General features: G+C 43.0%; 1 protein-coding gene across 1 annotated transcript in view; it reads right to left on the minus strand.

Moving 5' to 3' along the window:
* MKLN1 (muskelin 1) overlaps positions 1 to 19,072 on the minus strand; it is a 95,017-nt gene that overhangs the window by 74,276 nt on the left and 1,669 nt on the right. The window contains exon 2 of the mRNA XM_027904908.1: positions 5,034 to 5,103. Within this exon, the coding sequence (XP_027760709.1) occupies positions 5,034 to 5,103 (70 nt within the window). The remainder of the gene's footprint in view (positions 1 to 5,033; positions 5,104 to 19,072) is intronic.

The raw sequence follows: 19,072 nt of genomic DNA on the forward strand, positions 1-19,072 counted from the left end.
CAGGGCTTGGAGCAACCTGGGATAGTGGAAGATGTCCCTGCCCACGGCAGGGGGTTGGAAGTGGATGATCTTTAACATCCCTTTCAACCCAAACCATTCTATGATTCCATGATATATATAAACATACAGACATAATGTACTTTTTGGGTTTCTAAACAAACACACAGGCTGCTGCCACTCTGTGGGTACCAGCTACAAATCTCAACGATGCTGAAAAAAACACTTTGCCTCAAGAGCTGCAAAACAGCTGGGCTGCATGGATATTTTTGGACTGCTACCAGGATTTTAGCTACGACAGACCATTCTCTATGGCTTTGAAAGAAGTGGCAGAACTGTCTGTAAGATCAAGTGATTTATTCAACCTGGAGAGAACAAGTCTATGAGATTCCAGGTCAGTACATACACCAAGATACTTGACACTTTTCCATCCTCTTGCAATAAGCAACATCAGTACATTTAATGTCCACATATTCATGCAGTATTCCAAAAGTCCAAATTATAAACTCAAGTGTTTGTCCACTAAAACAGGGCACAAGGACACTAAATGGCACAACTGAGCAAAAACCCCAGCCCAGGTTTAATTGTTTAAGCCTCGAATTGCAACACTTGCAAAAAAAAAAAATATGCTACAAAACATTAGAAGAGTAAAACTTCTGGTTTATGACTCAACATTTTTGTAAGCGAAAATGCACAAAGAGAAAAGTCACAGACAGCACTTCAGCACCCAAACAGCTCATTATTACACTGCACCCAAAAAAAAATGTAAATCCAGCCTGTCACACTGGGAGCTGCAGCAAATTCCACACGCTTTTGAAGCGTTGGTCTGTGCTACCATTTGATGACAACCATATGAAAGCTCCTGCACCACACAACTGAGTGTAAATTTTATTAATGTACTTTACATTAATTCCTGGTACAATCTACACGGCAGGATGGAAATCAAGAGAGGAGAACTAGGCTTCCCAGATGCAGAACTGAAACCAATTGTGTCAACAACACCACCCAACTTTCTACATATGCCCTTCCAGTGTCCAAAATTCCCATCTCCACAAGGCTGGAATGGGCTGCCCAGGGAGGTGGTGGAGTTACAATCCCTGGAATGGTTCAAGAAATGACTGGATGTGGCACTTAATGACATGGTCTGGTTGATGAGGTGGTATCTCGCCAAAGCTTGGACCCTGTCTCAGAGGTCTTTTCCAACCTTATTGATTCTGTGATCAAATACACTGAACCAGATTCCAAGTTGCCAGTGCAATTAGAGTCACACTGTAATTTATCAATTAAGCATTTTTTATCAGGGAGTAGTGAAACTTGTATTGCAGGTGAAAATCACCACCACAACATGAAATAACAGGGGCTGCCCTTGTCCATGACACAAACCTCCTGACTGCCTTTTCAGTTAAGTTGGTGGCTAAATAAAAATCTATCCTTCTGTTCTACACATTATTAATCAAGTCACTCAGGGGAATTAGATCCTGTTCTGTGTCAGACCATCACTGGAATCATCAGGATGAGCCTTTATGACAGAGCTGTGGTCTTCAGCATCACTGGCCTCACTGCTTCACACTTCCTATGTAAGCTGAAAACTGGATTAAAAATAGACCCACCAGCCCTCTCCTGCTTGAATAGGTTACTACATAACAGGTTTGTTATTAAATATATAATTTCTGGGTCATCTATTTCAAGGCTCAAGAAAGATATGTAGTTTAATAAACAGAAAACCAGCTGTCAGATGTATTTCCTTTCACTGGCACTCATTCATAACCAACTGGTGGCTTTCAAGGCCACGAGAATTATTTAACTCTACCATACCCATACAGCCAGGAAAACCCTTTACTAAATACAGTCACATGGTAGCATTTCAAGGGTCTACACTTCCACTTCCATCCTCTTTCATTCCTCAAAAAGTGTTTGATACAGACTCTGGCCCACTTACTGCACTTCCATGGAGCTACTGAGCGCATTTTGATGCTCTCACCTAAGTTCTTCCAACTCGTGCTCATCCCAGCAAGAGGAGCACTGCGAAAGAAAAGGTGTCAGGAGGAAAGGCTCCCTTCCCTGAAAAAGTGAAGGGAATAAATCAATGTGTAAGGAGTCACCTCTAGGGCAGCACAGCATCCTCACCCCAGCAGGGAACCGCTAAGCCCTGACGTTCAGGTGAGACGCTGACGAGCCAAACGCGAGCGACTGGCGCTGCAGAGCTTATTAAAAACATCTGCCAGCACGTTCCCCTGAGCAGGACTGACACGAGCCCCCGTGCTGCGTCTTAGCCCTGCTTTCAGCCCATAAAATTTGGGAACAAGGAGAGCTTTATTTTCCCCGAGTTTTCGTTCGCTTCCTGTCCGGACTATCGTGGCCACCCACACGCTCCAACAAGTGCGTCACCGCACAAGTGACCGGTCTTTAACTGAAGCGCTGCCAACACGCCACCCAGAAAATGAAGCTCTGCAGCTTTGTTTTCCATAGGATATGTGATGTTTATTCTGGGGATTAAAAGCCATGTGTATATATATCGACATCTCTCGGAATGTGAACTACTCAGGTTCTAACAAGGGAACTGATTTTGCCCCACCTTCTCCCCTCGCCACACTCATAACTCGGTCACCCACTGTCTCAACTGAAGTTTTCCAAGCTGAGAATCTGCCTTAAGGACTTCAGCCACCTGGAAAAACAAGGAAGCAGAATACCTATATGTAAGTTTTACCTGGATTTAAATACGGTAGTTTTTCAATGAGCAAGGTGGGAGAATTACTCTGAGTAAAATGCAACCAAATCCGGAGTTCTTTTGTCAAGTATGAGACAACGCAAAGGGGAATTGTTTCTATATACACAGAAAGAATAAAAGCTGCATTCTTTGCACACAGGCCTCTTCTACATATTTTAATTCCCCACTCCCTCTTTCCAGTTAATTTTTCAGAGAAATTAAACTGTCAAAAAATGCTTTACATGGATAAGCTCAGAGAATTAGCTAAAGTATATATATACATAAGTATAAATATACAAAATATTATATTCATTATAAAGTATGTATAAAAAGCACTCTACAGTACAAGGGCACTGTAAATACTTCATCTCTCTCAGCACTCAGGATTGGGCTTGCTGAATCCAACTACACAGCATTTTATATTCTGACTATTGGACACAGAGATTCAGTAAGAGGAATTGAGCAGGATGATCTTTTCCAGTCAGGCAGCCAGGTTTTCCATTGGTTTTGTCTTTAACAGAATAAAACTCAAATACTGTCTTGCCAAATCTCAGTTGTAACTACTAAGATCAATTTTTTGCAAGTCAAACCTTAATTCTGGATCCCTAACACATGTCCAGATATGTGACATACAGGTAGATAAATGACAGTGTTAATTCATCTCTCTCCTACCAAAAAGGCAGGTTTAAATGCCTTGCTTAGCATTCAGAGCAGTGCCCAGTTCTCCAGGGCTGGATTCAGTCGTTCTGCAGCAGCATCTCCATTCAGGTCACGGCCAATCCACATAAAATTTTTGGAAGACATCTCTTTAACAAGCTCGTGTGGTTTGTACAGAAGTCTGCCACTCTAATTATTCCCTGCCTCATCTACATGTCTGAATACAACCCCCATCACTGCTTGTCAGCTCTGAGCACAGGTTGGGAATATTCTAAAGCACCCAGTTACAAGAGGTTCCTTCCCCGTTCCACAGTCAGATTTTTAAAAGCACTGAATATTCAGGATGGCTCAGGAAATGAAAGAGCAAATTTGAGCAGCAACTAAAAGCACACCTCAGACGAAAAACCCAGTCCAAAACCATACCACAAAAAAACAACCCACCCTAAGAGCAACACGTGCTTCCTGCAGGAGAGGAAGGATGGTACAGATGGGAATAGAAGCCAAGCTCAATACTCATTACCCTGCAATCCATAGTTCCTAGATAGACTAAAACTGCTTCAGGCTATGGATTAAACTCCTACACTGTTCATCAAAATAATTATATATTAAAAAAAAAAATCATACTAAAAGTATGATGCACAGAGGCATCAAGAGAATAAAAATTATTAGTCTTCACAAGCAGCTTTATGTTAATGGAATAAAGAGGACAGTTTTCCATCTCCTCTAAAAAACCTGCCACTTCTGCAGACACAACAACAGAGAAGGACTGATCAGAAAATCCAGATGAAAGCTCCTCAGCTGGACAGGATGACCTGCTGCTCTAGGGAGTCACCAGTGCAGACTATCGATTTTTAACACACCTCCAAGGCAAAGCAGCAAGATTTACCTGGAGAAAAATCCTGTGAGATTTCACTCATGAGGAATCCTTGGATTAAATAAGCAGATAAGCAGAACTCTGCACGAGAAAAACACTGCACAAGACACTCTGCTCAGTGCCTTTAACAAAAGAATTTAAACAATTTAAAACAATAAGCAACATAAGAGACACAGAAGCTGATCAAACAGTATCAGAGTAATAAAGTATGGTTCTAACACATACACACCAAAATAAAAAAAAAAAAAGGATAGCACACTTACTGGAGGAAAAAAAGTAAGTGGAAAAGCATTTTCTGGATAACCCAAAACCTACTTAATAGTGAGAAAGCAAATTAGATGCCAAAATCAATACAAATTTAATTTTAATAAGGTGCTTAACCAGTAGAAGAGGTGACACTCACGTCCCTTTAACCAGAGGCTACATTTCTAAACGTGCCGTTAAGGAGAAACAAACACAGGCCCCTTAGATCTGGGATTCAAGGCCAAGAACCTACAACAGCCTCCAGTAGTGCTGACAAAGGGGGACCTCACGCCTCATTAGCAGCTTAATCTCACCAGAAGGCTCCATTATTTCCAGCGCGACCACGACTGCCAAGGATGAAACCTGAAACTTCCCCCCCCATCCCAGGAATGAAGCATTCCTTGAAACATCCCAAATTGCTAGAAATGTAAATACCCGATGTACCAACAATCTGCATTTTGCTCAGAGAAGGAAGCCTATAAAGGCTGTCCACAGAAGCAGAGTGCATTCGAGATAAAAATTCCAGGAGATATGAAGTTGTACAACACGGCTTACCTGGGGGGGATAATTGCTCTCTGAAGACCACCTTGAGGACTGATCATTTGGCTTATCCACCAAGATATTCCTAAAAAAACAAACAAACAAACAAAAAACCAACCAAGAGGTCATAATTAATGTAAACAGCCACCTATTTTACTTCTCCAATAAATCTGTTTACATGCAGAGCAGTAACGTTCTCGTGCAGCCACCTAAATCACCAGGTAGAGACTCAGGTTCTCCCCCTCGTTGCTAAAAACTTGGTACATCACTGTTTTACAGGACCCATCAAAATACGCCCCCGAGCCTCGTGGTTGTGAAACGGAGCCCCAGGTTGCGAAAGAAAAAAAAAAAAAATTCCCAATTGTGAAACAAATGTAAAACAGATGAATTTACGCAGGCTCAAGTCTGTAATGAAGTGGAAAAACCGGGCTCATCCACCCCAACGGGGTAAGAACTTCTCAACAAGGTTAAAGTGATGAGCAGTGAGGGGGTTACTAAGCCAAAAACTGCCCTTTACTAGACAGGCAATATTGGAAGGGAGAGAGAGAGAGATCTGTTAACCTACTTAAGCTTTCCTGGAGGGTGGAAGATGACCACCTAACTCGTGCCAAATTTTACCAAGTATTTTTCAGGAGCTACGAGCCTAGAACAACACACGAGAAAGCAGAAGTTCAACTCTTCAATCAGCAAACTTGAGCTGCTCTCTTACGGTTCGGAATAGCACGGTATTTACGGGATTAGCAAATTCAGAATAGAACTTTTTTTTTGGCTAAAATTAAACAGATTCATCATGACAGTCATATGAGAGGGCTGCCTTCTCTCTTATAACAATGCAGTAAAGCTTACCTCCTAAAAAAAAAAAAAAAACTTAAAAAAAGTAAAATCACTAAAATGTATATAATTATTGGCAAGGTGACGATGCACCACCTGCTGGACGGGCCTTATGAACTCCACGACGTCCAACTAATGAACTCGTCAGCTCATAAAACTTATGTAAAAAGAAGGAAACTCATCAAAAGGCTTATGCCATCTCCATCTGCTGTGTAGGAGGGAAAGAACGAGAGCATCTGGATTACTACAAAGGGCTGGAGGAAAAAGCGCTGCCGTGAAAGCTCCGAAGGGAAGGAGGTTAAGTCGGAGGTTGAGCATTAACAGACAGAAATCAGCTCGCTCCTTCCACACCGGGCAGACCGAAATCGGTGCTCTAGCAACGGTATCCAAGCAGTCCCTGCTGTGACAAGAGAGACAGCAAGGAGCCAGCCCAGGGTGGCCTCTGAAATCCCAACATTTTCCAGAGCTGGTGAAGTGGCTGTGTCCATCCGCAGGCTCAGATCATCAGGATTTGCAAACAGCACGGGAATAAAACTCAGGTTCCCCTCTGCCTTCAGCTAATTCCCATCACGGCATATTTATTGGCACAGCGATGCCAGCACCGATCCAGGGCTGCAGGTACTTTATTCACATGTTTCCAATGGGAAAAATGTGATGGAACAGGATATGGACAAGCACTGCCCTCCCGCTCAAACCCCATCAAAAGAGGGAACATCGAGCCACGGATCTGCATAATTAAACATCCAGATGAGCACATCTACACTGCAGTGCAAACAATCTCAACTCCAAGAGAAAACCCAACCTCCATCTTTAATTACAAACAGGACAACACCAACTAAACCCAAAGGGGAGAATTTGGGAGCTGCAGAGACACAGATTTCTAATAAAAGCTGCCAGTCTCCAAGCTAAGTCACCATTAGAAACCACAAGACACTTGCTGTTGAGAAGATTCATACCTGCACTCTCCTACCACACCACAGGCAAGACAACCTGGTATTTAATAAATTCTTAATGCCTTTTACTATCTAGAGAGGAAAAAAAAAAAAAGCTAAACTTGAAGATATGTATCTTGTATTAAATACTTTAAGGGATATAAAGGCAGACAAAAATAGATAATGGCCTTTCTCCTTTATGGAATTTTATCCTAGAATGGAAGAAGACAACTTACCCTACAGATTATATTTTATTTATGATGCCATTACATTTGCTTAAATACTGGACATAAAATCGTCATATGTTGAGCAACAATTGCAGGAATTGGCACTGTTACATTGTCAGATAATTCCCTGCTGGAAAAAGGCATTTTATACCTGGGACAGATCCCAAATATCGTATTTTTAGAAGGAGATTTGTTTGCTTCTCCAGGTCAGAGATCAGTTTGCCACAACCAAAGAGGATCTCAATCAGCACAGTTAGACAAGATAAAAATCCTTCCACGGAGAGAGAGAAAAGAGACAGGCAGTCACACAAAGTTAAGGCTAAGAAGAAATATGAAAGATAAAGATAGCAGTGTCAGTGGAGTTAGAAATGTTTAAAAATACGTGGGTAATTAATTAATTAAGATTAAACAAACACTGAAGACAGAAGTCCATATGTACAAAGTCAATTTACCAAAACAATTTAGGAAAATTTATGGGCTTGGAAGAATTCAAGCATTCCAGGAGCCATGAGACAGTAAGAAACAAACAAATTCATATCCTAATGGCAGACTCCTTTTTTCCATGTAAAGCCCTTTTTCTGGACATCAAACTCCCACACAGTACCCGGGGGCAGGCTTTGCAGATATGACACCTAGATTAAAATCTGAGAAACTTTAGAAGTGAAAATTCCATTAACTCAACGACTGCCCATGCAATTTTCACAAGGCATTAAAATAAAAAATAAAATAAAAAAAGAAGATATTTGTAAGCCCTCGAGCTACACAAGAACAGAATGGTTTTACACAAAAAATTTTTTCCTGGGGAAAAAAGCAACCCATTAAACACGGCTTGAGATAACTCCTAATCATCAGCTGTGGGTACAGGATCGAGTCTCTCACGAATCTCCAGCGGTGTCGAGAGGGACCATCCCACCCACTCTCTCCACCAGCAGCTATAATAAAGATTTGCACAAATAACTTCTTGAGTCAGATCAGTTCTCCAGTTTGGCTCATCACCGGTGCCAGCGTCACCAGGGATGGCAAAGATGAGCAGCTGGATCGGGGCGAGGGGTTCACAAACTCCCAATCCCCCTCTCCCACCGGAAAAATCAGATGCCACGATACCTCTGCTCCTAAAAAGCTAAGGAGAAGGAGCCGTTTTATCGACCTCATCACTCTCTACAGCTACCTGAAGGGAGGTTGTAGCCAGGTGGGGGTTGGTCTCTTCTCCCAGGCAACTATCAGTAAGACAAGAGGGCATGGTTTTAAGCTGTGCCAGGGGAGGTTTAGGTTGGATATTGGGAAGAAATTCTTTACAGAGAGGGTAATCAGGCACTGGAATGGGCTGCCCAGGGAGGTGGTGAATTCTCCATCCCTGGAGGTGTTTAAGACGAGACTGGATGTGGCACTCAGTGCCAATGTCTAGTAACTGTGGTGGTAGTGGATCAAGGGTTGGACTCGATGATCTCAGAGGTCCTTTCCAACCCATCTGCTTCTGCGATTCTGTGATTTGCTCCACAAGCAGCACCGTGCCCAGAGGCACCACTGATACACCTTCATTTCCTAACCTGGCTGCCTGCAGGGCTATTCACAGCTCGGCCTTACTGAAAAGCGCTCCCATCCCTAAATAAGTGGATGGTTCTGATTGCTCCATGCAGAAAAGCCCTTCTGGCAGAGCACAGGGGCGAGGTTCCTTTTATTACCCGGGCAGGCACTGCCCTCACAACTGCTGGAAGTAGATAATTTTTCCTTTCACCATCCCAGAAACCGTCATATCCGTTGTGCCAACTGCTGGTTGATCTCTGCTGGAACGACAGAGATGACCCCACGCGCCTGGGGACTTCTCTGCAAAGAGCTCTCTGCACGACAACCACTAAGGGAGAGTTTTCCTTTGCTCTTGGGGGGGGAGAGGGAGGAAGGGAGAAATAAGATGACTTTGCAGAACAGGCTGCAAATGAGGTTTAAGGCTGCTATAATTTGCATCTAACCTAAATATTTTCAGGAAGCTGCTATTAAGAGAAATCCACGACTTTAGGAACGAGTCCCCAAGAATAAACAAATCCCAGGCACTCGCTTTGCTTGGCACACTCACGTGGCTCCTGGGAGAGCAGCTGTGCGGGGAAGGGCACAGGCGTCGCCAGGAGCACTTGGAACACGGACAGGGTTCCCCTGGAAAACCACGGAGGTACCAGACCATTACACTGCAAAAAACGAAAATGGGCAAAATACTCGCTCCAGGGCTGATTTTTTTTCAGTTTTTCCTACAACCATCCCAAAACGGATGAAGGGTGAACACAGCAAGTGGAATTCACGGACTAGAATTTCCACTAAGGCCACAGCAAGACGTGCTGGACCAACTATTTCAAGCATGTGGAGCCATCACAGCAGCCAGCACAAAGCATCCACAGAGATAATCCTGCCCAGCCAGGACTCTGGAATGTACACACAGTCGTAACCAAGAAAAACTGGAAGGGTGTGAGGGGGGGAACCAACCCACCACCAAAAATAAGTCCACAAATCCGGAAAGAACTATGGATTTTTTTTTTCTCCTGCAGCTCACAGAAACTCACTGCAACTAATGCTAGTTTCAAACCGCCCTGACTGTGATGTTTGAAGACCTGTGTGTACCTCTGGTTGTCCCCTAAAGCAGCTCAAAACAAACCACCTTTTGAGATTCTGTTACGAAGTTTTTCTCTTTCCTATGGGGAAAGTTTTCTTGCTTGAAATGGCAGAAGGATGTAAAGACGTGAAAACATCTTTGCTGAACTGCAGCAAAACACGCGTGGTTATTTTATGCAGACCCATTCAGGAAACAAGTTTTTGGGGGGTTGGGTGTTGTTTTTTGGATTTCTTAACCCCACAGGAGGACCTCCTGCACAGCAAAACAAAGTTCGAGTTAAACATGTACAAGTGAGCACTTTTAAATATGACACTGTGATGAGATCTGCTCTGCTCAAATTTGCTTCATCTCCTCAGCGGTCTCACACAAACATCCAGCACGTCGTAAATTCACTTCTCTGAAAAGTAAAATAGCCTAGCAAGTACAGCATAACAAAAAGAAATTGAAGGATTCAAAAATCACCTTACAGAAATATCCTTATCAGATCACAACTGACTATACTGGACAACAAACTCGGTATTACTTAGCTCTGGTTAAGATAAAGCTCAACTAAAAACAGGTTTTTAATCATTTCTTTCAATTAGCATTTTATTTTTTGGTTTTTAAGCACTCTCTCATCACCACTAGACCAACCAAAGTGCTTCTTAAACGCAAAATGACCCTGCTGCAGGCACTTCCAGTAAGGCAAATTAAGAAGTATTTGTTTTTCACTCCCCCACCTAGTTAAGACTCCTTTAAACAAGATCTCTTTCATTCATCAGCCCTTCCTCCTGACATGCCAAGAATCAAATGTTTACCAACAGTGACTCAAATTGCAGCAGTGAATTCCCAGGAAGTCACAGAATTGTTTGGGGTTGGAAAAGACCTCCAAGATCACCAAGTCCAACCATTCCCGCAGCACTGCCAAGGCCACCGGTAAACAACATCCCCAAGTGCTGCCTTTCCCTCCAGGGATGGTGACTCCACCATTCCATGGGAAGCCCGTTCCAGGGCTTGATATCCAATCTAAACCTGCCCTGGCACAACCCGAGGTCACTTCCAGGTTTCTCAGAGCCCGGTAAATAACTTCTATTCCAGTGACACTCCACAGCCCTAAATCACGGATTAAACTTTTGACTGTGTCGCAGCACTGAGAGCCCCAAATCCAGCTCCAGGCCGTGGAAAAACAAGCTGGAGACAAAATAAAGTCAGGCTTAGTCATGTATGTTGGTACCCACAATAATCTCATGCATCGCAGATGATTTACCGGCCTAATTGTTCCAACATTTAGGATCATAATTCGGATGCATTTTAAATGGTACGTGACAGTGAGAACCTTTAAGCTTGTAAAGTTACCAAGGTTTGTTCTCCCTCTGCACAAAAAGGAACTTTTCCAGGTACTTTATGTCTCTCTACCTTTTTTACACAAAAGTAACTTAAAATGTCAGTGATATTAGTGAACTCAGTGATTACAAGATCATCTGGAGCAGCTTCTTTTACTCATTTCATACTCAGTGCTCATTTGTACATGTCCAAGACACGAGGATATCTGAAATCCAGCCTTTTAGCTTAGCCTAGGTGAGGCCTGAGGAGGCTCCCTGGGTAGAAATAAATCCCTGGCTTAATAAAAAGACCAAGAATAGCATGAATTCTGCCCTTCGATAGACAAGGAAAAAAGATGAAAAGATTACATTCTTCAACTGATCGGATTTGTAGCCAACAGATGAAATATTGCAGTAAAATTTGCCAGAGTTTAAAAAAAAAAAAAAATCACCAGCCACGACCACTTGATAACAAAGTTCAGTTTTCATTTTATAAAATAACTCATATCTTGCTGAAAAACAGTTTAGGTAGTGTGTGAGCAGGGGGATTTCTACTGCCAATCATCAGAAAAGTCACTGAACTTCAACTTTCCGAAACTTCCCCAGTTCTGATGGAGCAGCTCCCTTCATTCAGTACTGTGTGGTACTTCCCATTTCCAAAAGCACTTTCTTGGGAAGGGGCAGATCCTTTACAGGAAGATTAGAGGATAGCCATGTCCACACAAATCCCCTGGGCTGTGATTTGGAAGCGCCACAGCCCTGGTGGAGTATTTTTGCTTGACTGATGCACACATGGAAAAATTTAACGAAGGCCAGGAAGTAGATTTAGGCCTTCCACAATTTCACAACATTGCAAGGATGCTCTTACATGCCACAATATTAGTAATATTTCCACTCCAGAGGAAGCCACAAAACCAGACTGAGTTATTACATGTACAGATATACATTGCTAATGTAAGCCATAAACACATCTTTAACATTCATCAGCACCGTAACATCACACCCAGTAAAAGTTCACCCAAAAAACCAATGCCTGGAAAAGAATTTAAAGCAGACCACGTCTGAAAAAACAGACTGGAGCCTCCTCATGCCCAAAGTGACGTCAGGTTTGGAGATTGTTCCACCAGAACTCTATGGAAAATGCCTCCTGGTCCCCAGTGGGACAACCTTCACAGCTTTCCTTTCAAAATTAAGTTTCTCTCACTAATTAACTCAGGGAATGCAGAAGACAAAATACTGATCTGGGAAAATAAAGAAGTATATGTATATGCAGTATGTAAAATAAAGAAGCCTTTTAAGTGCTGCTTATTTGGGGAAATGCATTACAAGCCAAACTTTTGCCCCTGGAGCTACATTACAGAATAATTCCTTATTTTGGGGCAATATCCATAATTCATGCTGAAGGAAACAGCAGTTCCCAAGCCAACACTGCTTTCATATTTGGCAGCTTCCAAACCCTGTACCTGAAAGCAGGGTTTTAAGGAGACAAAAAAAAAAAAAGTGAGAGTTAACAACAGTACAGCACCATGAGAGAGCAGAGTGGGAACTCATTCAGCAACTCCTTCCTCACAGGTCAGTTTACCTAATCCAAATTTTTCCCTTCCATTTTAGCACTCCGTGTGAAGACCATCTCTTCACTGGTACAACTTTCAAGTGCAGAACACGCTAGGAAATTGGTATTTAAATACAGTTATAAGAGCCAAACGCTGCTTAAAGGAAAAAGGATGCCAGAAAAATACAGGTCCATGTCCCAGAGCTTCAGTGGGTTTTTTTTCAGGCACCTTCCCAGAGCTCCAGGGTGACATTATGAACCAGGCAGTCTCAGGAGGAAAGGCAGGGAAGGCCAAGGAAAACACCACCCAATTCAAACTGAGCAGGGCACGGTTTTTTCTCCAGGATGAAGATCCTGTTATTTGCCAGGAACAGCAAAACACTCCGGCAGAGGAGGAGCAAGTGCCATCAGCCACTCCACTCTGCTGCTGCAGCTCAAATCCAGACGTGCAGGCTGCTGTCCTCAACTCAAATAGATGGCTGTGCTCCTTGATTTAAATTGATCCAGGAAATAATTTCTCAAGGATTATGCACACTGAGTTTCAAGTAATGACTGAAATAGCAACTACCTAAAGCAATAACCACTCTGCATCTTCAGCACTCCCTCCTGCCCTTCCACTAACTGGTTTATTATGGAATTCAGGCCCAGCTGAACTCACAGTTCACTCTTCCCACAGAATTCAACAGGCAAAACAGCACAACTACATTTGGTTTAACAAGTTCATATAAAGTCAAGCACTGGCTTGCTTTGGAACAGGATGAATGTGCAGAATTAGAAAGTATATTCTCTACCATGAAAAAACAAACAAACAAACAGACTGTACATGATGTCTGAGCAATGACGTTTATCCCAAGGAAAACTCTGTTTCACAGTGTTTTAGTCTTTAAGCCAGTAATTACTCATCAGGAGCTGGAAAACTCTTATTAAACTCACAGGCTGTACAGCCACATACAGGGCAAATGATCCATAACCTAAAGATGTTAACACCTCCCCGGAAAATTTTACATTCCTAATGTTCCTGAAAAACGCCATCCCAGAATAGGCTGAACATCCAGTACAGGTTCTGCCAGGTTGGGCACACCAGGGGACCTGAGCAATTAGAATTTCACCTTCATCCTTCTGCCAGTGAGTAAAACTGTCTAATCTCTTCAGTAGTGTCTCTATTTCAACTGGAGCCTGGAGATTTCTTCTTCTACTACAGCACTTGTGTTTCTACCTGGGAAGCAAGAGGTATCATAACTCATAATAACTTCATAACTTTGTGATTTTTTTTTTTCACTCCCTTCACCTCTCTGACATTTTAATTTCTCACTAATTCACCTTATCAGACACCAGAGAAGCACCTAATACTTATGTATTGAATCTGCACAACTCTGTTTTCTACAGAAATGTTTTGCTCTGGAAATACTGAATTTCAGCTTTTGGAGAAAAATCCTAGGCTACAGAAGGGATGGAAACAATGGGAAAATGCCTGTCAGAACGTGAGATTGTCCAGAAACATCCAGAAAATCCACACAAACAAGCAGGGGGGGTGAATATTTTCCACTGGCCACTGAAAAGAACGAGAAGCAGAACTGAGAACGTTTCTATAACAGGGTTCAGCAGAGGGGAACAGAGTGGGGCAGCTCTCTGTTTTAGCCAGGGTTTGCATTCCCAGCTCATTTGAGGGAATGCTGGAAGCACTGATCAATGTTTAAAGCCATCAGCAGTGACAGAGCCAGCCCCTGTGCCTGCTCATCTACCCATATCTCAAGGCAAAGCAATCACAACAAGGAAAGTGAATTGGCTACATTTGAAATACTCAAGTAAAGCTATAAATACCAACAACTGAAGCTGAAAAAACTACATTAATGCTTGTTTGTTCAAAAAAAAACCCCAAAGTCACAGTTCTACAACTAGTCCATCCTTTGGGTCTGGTTTAAATGGATTTACAAGACCTCAGCAGAGGGTACCCTCACCTCATCAGGGAAATGGTGACTCAGGGAACAGAATATTAAAAATAAACCTTTTTCTTAGTTATAACTGATCTCAGCTCGAATGTGGGATTCTTCAAGACCTGGATGCATCTTTATGGAGATTTATGAACCTCTAAGGTGCAGATCTGAGTCCCCGGTTTCACGTGGTGGGAGGAGAAACTGAGAACCACGTCCCACTGGCCACAAACACTTTTTTTCCTGTTACAGAAATCTCAGGGAACAGGGGAGTGGCAGTTCAGGTTATTTTCCTCCCGGGGTTTTTTTCTGTTTGGTTTTGTTTGGTTGTTTGGTTTTGGTTGGGTTTGTGTGGTATTTTTTTTTTAAGCCTTATGGACTTTACCCCCAAAAGCTTGTCACTCGTGTTCTCAGCACCTTATTACTAATGTTTTGCAGGACCTTAGATCCAAAAACATAGAAGAATTTTTACTCTTTCAAAGTAAACATAATACAGAAGTACATTTTAAACTGGCCAGGAACTTGCTGTCACATCCTTATAACTAGAAAAACAAAACAAAACAAAAAAAAAAAATTGCTTTCTCACTTTGAAAGCCTGTGAGTCACTCAGATTTTACCATCAAAGTATCTTTGACTAAGTTTACTTCCCCCTGCTTTGATGGAAATACAGAAAACAAGCAAAAACACAGAATTATTTTAAATGCATTTTAACAAATCAGCTAGTTCTTTCCCTGCTCCAGTAGGAAAGGGACAGCAGAGCCAGCCAGACTTCAGCATTTGATGCCATTCCCAGTGTCAAACTGGAAAAGACTGGAATTCTCAGAACAAGTAAAGTCCACCATGAAACAGATAAAAATGAGTTGCAGTGAAAAAGTGACACAATTAGGAGGTTGTAAATGGTATTTAATTATCAGCTAAGAAACCAATCAATTTATATTCTAAATAACCACCTTAGCACAAAAAATAATCAAACAAAATACCAAGTAAAAAAATCCTAAAAAGTCCAACCTAGGAAATAAACCGATCTTCCTCTACAGGGATTCCATACCGGAAAACCGGAATGACTCCGAAGATCCAAGCAACAGAAACGGGATGAAACTTCCTCACAAAGGAATGTGAGCAGTGCAGCATCACAAAAGGCTCTTGTAGTCTCTGAAGTGGGATTTCAGCTCCATAAAACAGTGACACAGAAGGACCCGAGCGCATCAGCCAAGTTCAAGACATCACCAGTCACGAGTCTGATGCCTCCACTGCAAACCAGGGTCCTTGGATACAGTAATTTGGCAGCAGAAGAGGGTGCACCGCTGCCATGCACAGAGCACAGCACGTCACCCCTTACCCAACTCAGGAGGAAGTTCAAACTGGAGCAGGTACAAAAACAGGTTACTAAAATATCAGGATGTCAAGTGCTTCTCTCAGAATGCAGAGTAAAAGCTCTTGATTCTTTTCTTACCAAAGAAACACAAAATAAAACAAAACAAAACTCCAAGCTTGGACAAAGGTGACATTCCGAAAAAAAAAAAAAAAAAAAAAAAGTGACTGAGCTCATCACTTCCTGCAGAAGGGCAGAGGAGAGGGGGGAATAAATTCCAAGTCTCCTCTCTCAGTGTATGGCAAAAGGCACCAAGCACTCATTTGTGTCCCTCCTGTGAAGGGACTGGCAGTGGTGGGGAAATCCCTTGTGAGGGATCGGGGATCAGCCTCCCAAGTGGCTCCATTCCTTTGGGGAGGAACCCCAGAGAGACAAGGAAGGGATGTGATGGAGGAGTCTCAGGGGGGTTGAACATTTTCCAAGCTGGACAAGCTGAAGCCTCTCAATGCACCAATGCCTGTGCACAGGCAGAGCGTCTCTGGAAGCACCAGATGTTTCAACAACAAATTTCCTCTTGGATCAACTTTCTTCCCAAAGGCAAAAACTTCCCCTCAGTGCAAACTGAACTAGCCACTATTACCAGACCAACTCTTTCGCTTTTACCCACAGAGTTTTTAAAGTAAATATCCAAGTCAGTGTTCCTGCTGGCAGCTACAAACCAATAGAGGGCAACTCCAGAGGTTTGGAAAAAACAGGAGAATGATTCCTTGGCAGACTGCAGAAGGATAATCCACACTTAATGTTTGGAAAGGGCTTTGTAAACATGCAGGTAGCTGCAGCCCTGGTAAAACAGACACTGAATCCAGCGTCAGTTCCATGGTACCAGCACCAAATGCCAGAGGAGAGGTGCCAGCATTCACCAGAGGAAGCTTCTGTGTCACTGAAAAAAAACCTAGTGTTTTTCCATAGATTACTGATCTTCAAGTAGAGAGCATGACCAGAAAGGCCTTTGAAAAACACTTCTAGTTTTGTTTTCTTTTGTTTGGTTGGGGTTTTTTTTTGTTTGGTTTTTTTTTGTTTGTTGTTTTTATTGTGGTGGGTATTGTTTGTTTTTTTTAAAGAGCAGTTATCAGGTGATTTCAGTGCCCTGAAAAGTCTCAGTGCCACTTCAGCATCACATGAGCAGATGTGATATAAGTCACTAGACATCTAATTTCTTTCCTGGTCAGCAGTGATTAGAGCTTTATATTTCATAACTTTGTTTTACATGTAAAACCATAGAACTACTTAAGAAGTGCGTTTAAATCATGCTTAGCTGACAAGCTGCTCTGCTCCCCTTCCACGAGCACTTCTCCTGCACCACCACAAACCCAACAACAAGCAGCAATATTTAATAAGTTGTATATTCATTCCTACATCCATGAGGGCAGAGCCCTTCTTCTACTCTCCAAGGTCAAGTGGTTTCTTCCTAGCTAGACTAGAAAGTTTGCTCAAACTTTAAACTACAGCACTACCAAAATTCCCATTATTGTGGGATCATTTAGGCTGGGAAACACATCTGACTCCTTCCAGACAAGCATCATTCTGTTCCTCATGTCAAACACTAAGACATGCTCGGCCTGCATGTCCATCCCAAAGTATGTTCCTGCCTCAGCAATTTTCAAGTTTTCAATCTTCACTCCCCTAAAAAAGCCACTCTCTCATATGCTTCTTTACGCATTTTCTCTTTTTGAGAGTCTAATCTCAAATCACAGGTCAAGGGCTCTCCTTCCAATTTCAGACTGCATTTAAGCTCTGTCCTTCTCCATTCCCGTGGGAATCAAAACCCAAAGCAAGCAAAACCCAAAACTTTCAGAGCAGACAGCGCGGTAGGACCAGCATTCCTCACACCAAGGTCAGCACGCCAGAGAAAAAGCCCCATCCCTGGGATTACGCTGCTGAAGAGCCGATAAAAATTGTTTTCCCTGATGATAAGCACTTCCAAACAACATCTTAAAACCAGCCAAATGCAAGGTCATTCCCAAGGCTGGAAAACGCCAGCCCTGCTATAGGAATGGGAATTGTAGGAGGGAAGGCAATGACATGAAGGACTTTGGGCAGCACTGCAGATGCCACGTGAACAATAAATCCTGACACGAGTCTGGAGCAAAAGGGACTAACGGGAGCCTTGGAAAGGGGTATCAAGGAGAAAGACAATACTATCAGATTATATCTCATCAGTGAAATCAATAATGGACTGCCACCCTCCTGCTCAGAGAACATCACTTCAACACGGAGTTAAAAGCCAGAAATGCTGGTAGAAATAACTACAAGATGATCAGAGACCTCAGAGAGCCGCCTTAAAGTCAAGTTGTTTTAACAAGAAAGATAAGGGGATTACTTAATTATCACCAAAGATTATCAATTAGGAAAGAATCCAGTTCTTTTCCATACCTAACACAGCAAATCCATGGAAAGATACATCAACAAGGAGTTCAGTTAAAAACCTGTTTTTAAAGGTTCGCTTCGTTTCGGAAAGTGGAGATAATTGAGGATATTAATAATTAACAACTAAGGCAACTCTGCCACTTGTTGAGAGCGGGTGAGTTGAGGATACTTCAATCAAAGGTCAGTAAAAGCAGCACAATCGATGATCAGATGAGGCTCTATAACCCACAATGACCCAGATGTCCTGTGATCCTAACGGTCCTCCCAAATTCCAGCACCAAGGCTGGCTTATCAAAAAGGTGCTATTGAAACTATCACACCTAAACCTCACTGTGGTCACTCCAAACTTCTCTGACAGTCACTGGAGGAATTCAACAGGCTGTAGCTGGATGCCACACAGAGCCAACTCTCCCACTGAGGATGGGATCAAGGTAGCACAGCTCCAGCCAACCCCCAAATTCCCAAAGGCCACAGGCAGTAGGTGACAAAGCCGAGCATTCCAGGTCAGGGGCAGGAGAGGACACCCCAGCTGCCAAAAAACACAGAGCCCACAGGCACCTGACAGCCCCTCACCTGCAGGGCAGGGGGGCACTGACCCTTCTCCCCATTTCACCTGGTGACTCACCAGCCTGTCCCACAAATGTCCTTCCCCCAAACCCGGGGTCAGCTTTGCCTCCTCAGGTGCAAACTTCCCATGCCCATTCCTGGTGCTCAAGCCCCCCCCAGAGCAGACCCTCCAGGCCCTCCCCACTCATTCACCACCCCAAACCTGCAGCCCAGACCCTCCACCCCAAACAACCCCCCCAAAATCTCTTCATCAACCAGATCCCCAAACACATGCCCCAGTGATGGGGTTCAGCTCTATCTCTGAAACCCTTTAAAGCACCTCCTGCCCCCCTGCTGCACAGACCCTCCCTCACACACAACCCCCAAAACCTTGCT

Source organism: Empidonax traillii, unplaced genomic scaffold (assembly GCF_003031625.1).
Source record: "Empidonax traillii isolate 1590-97213 ecotype Southwest subspecies unplaced genomic scaffold, ASM303162v1 scaffold1102:size184380, whole genome shotgun sequence".
Lineage (NCBI taxonomy): Eukaryota > Metazoa > Chordata > Aves > Passeriformes > Tyrannidae > Empidonax > Empidonax traillii.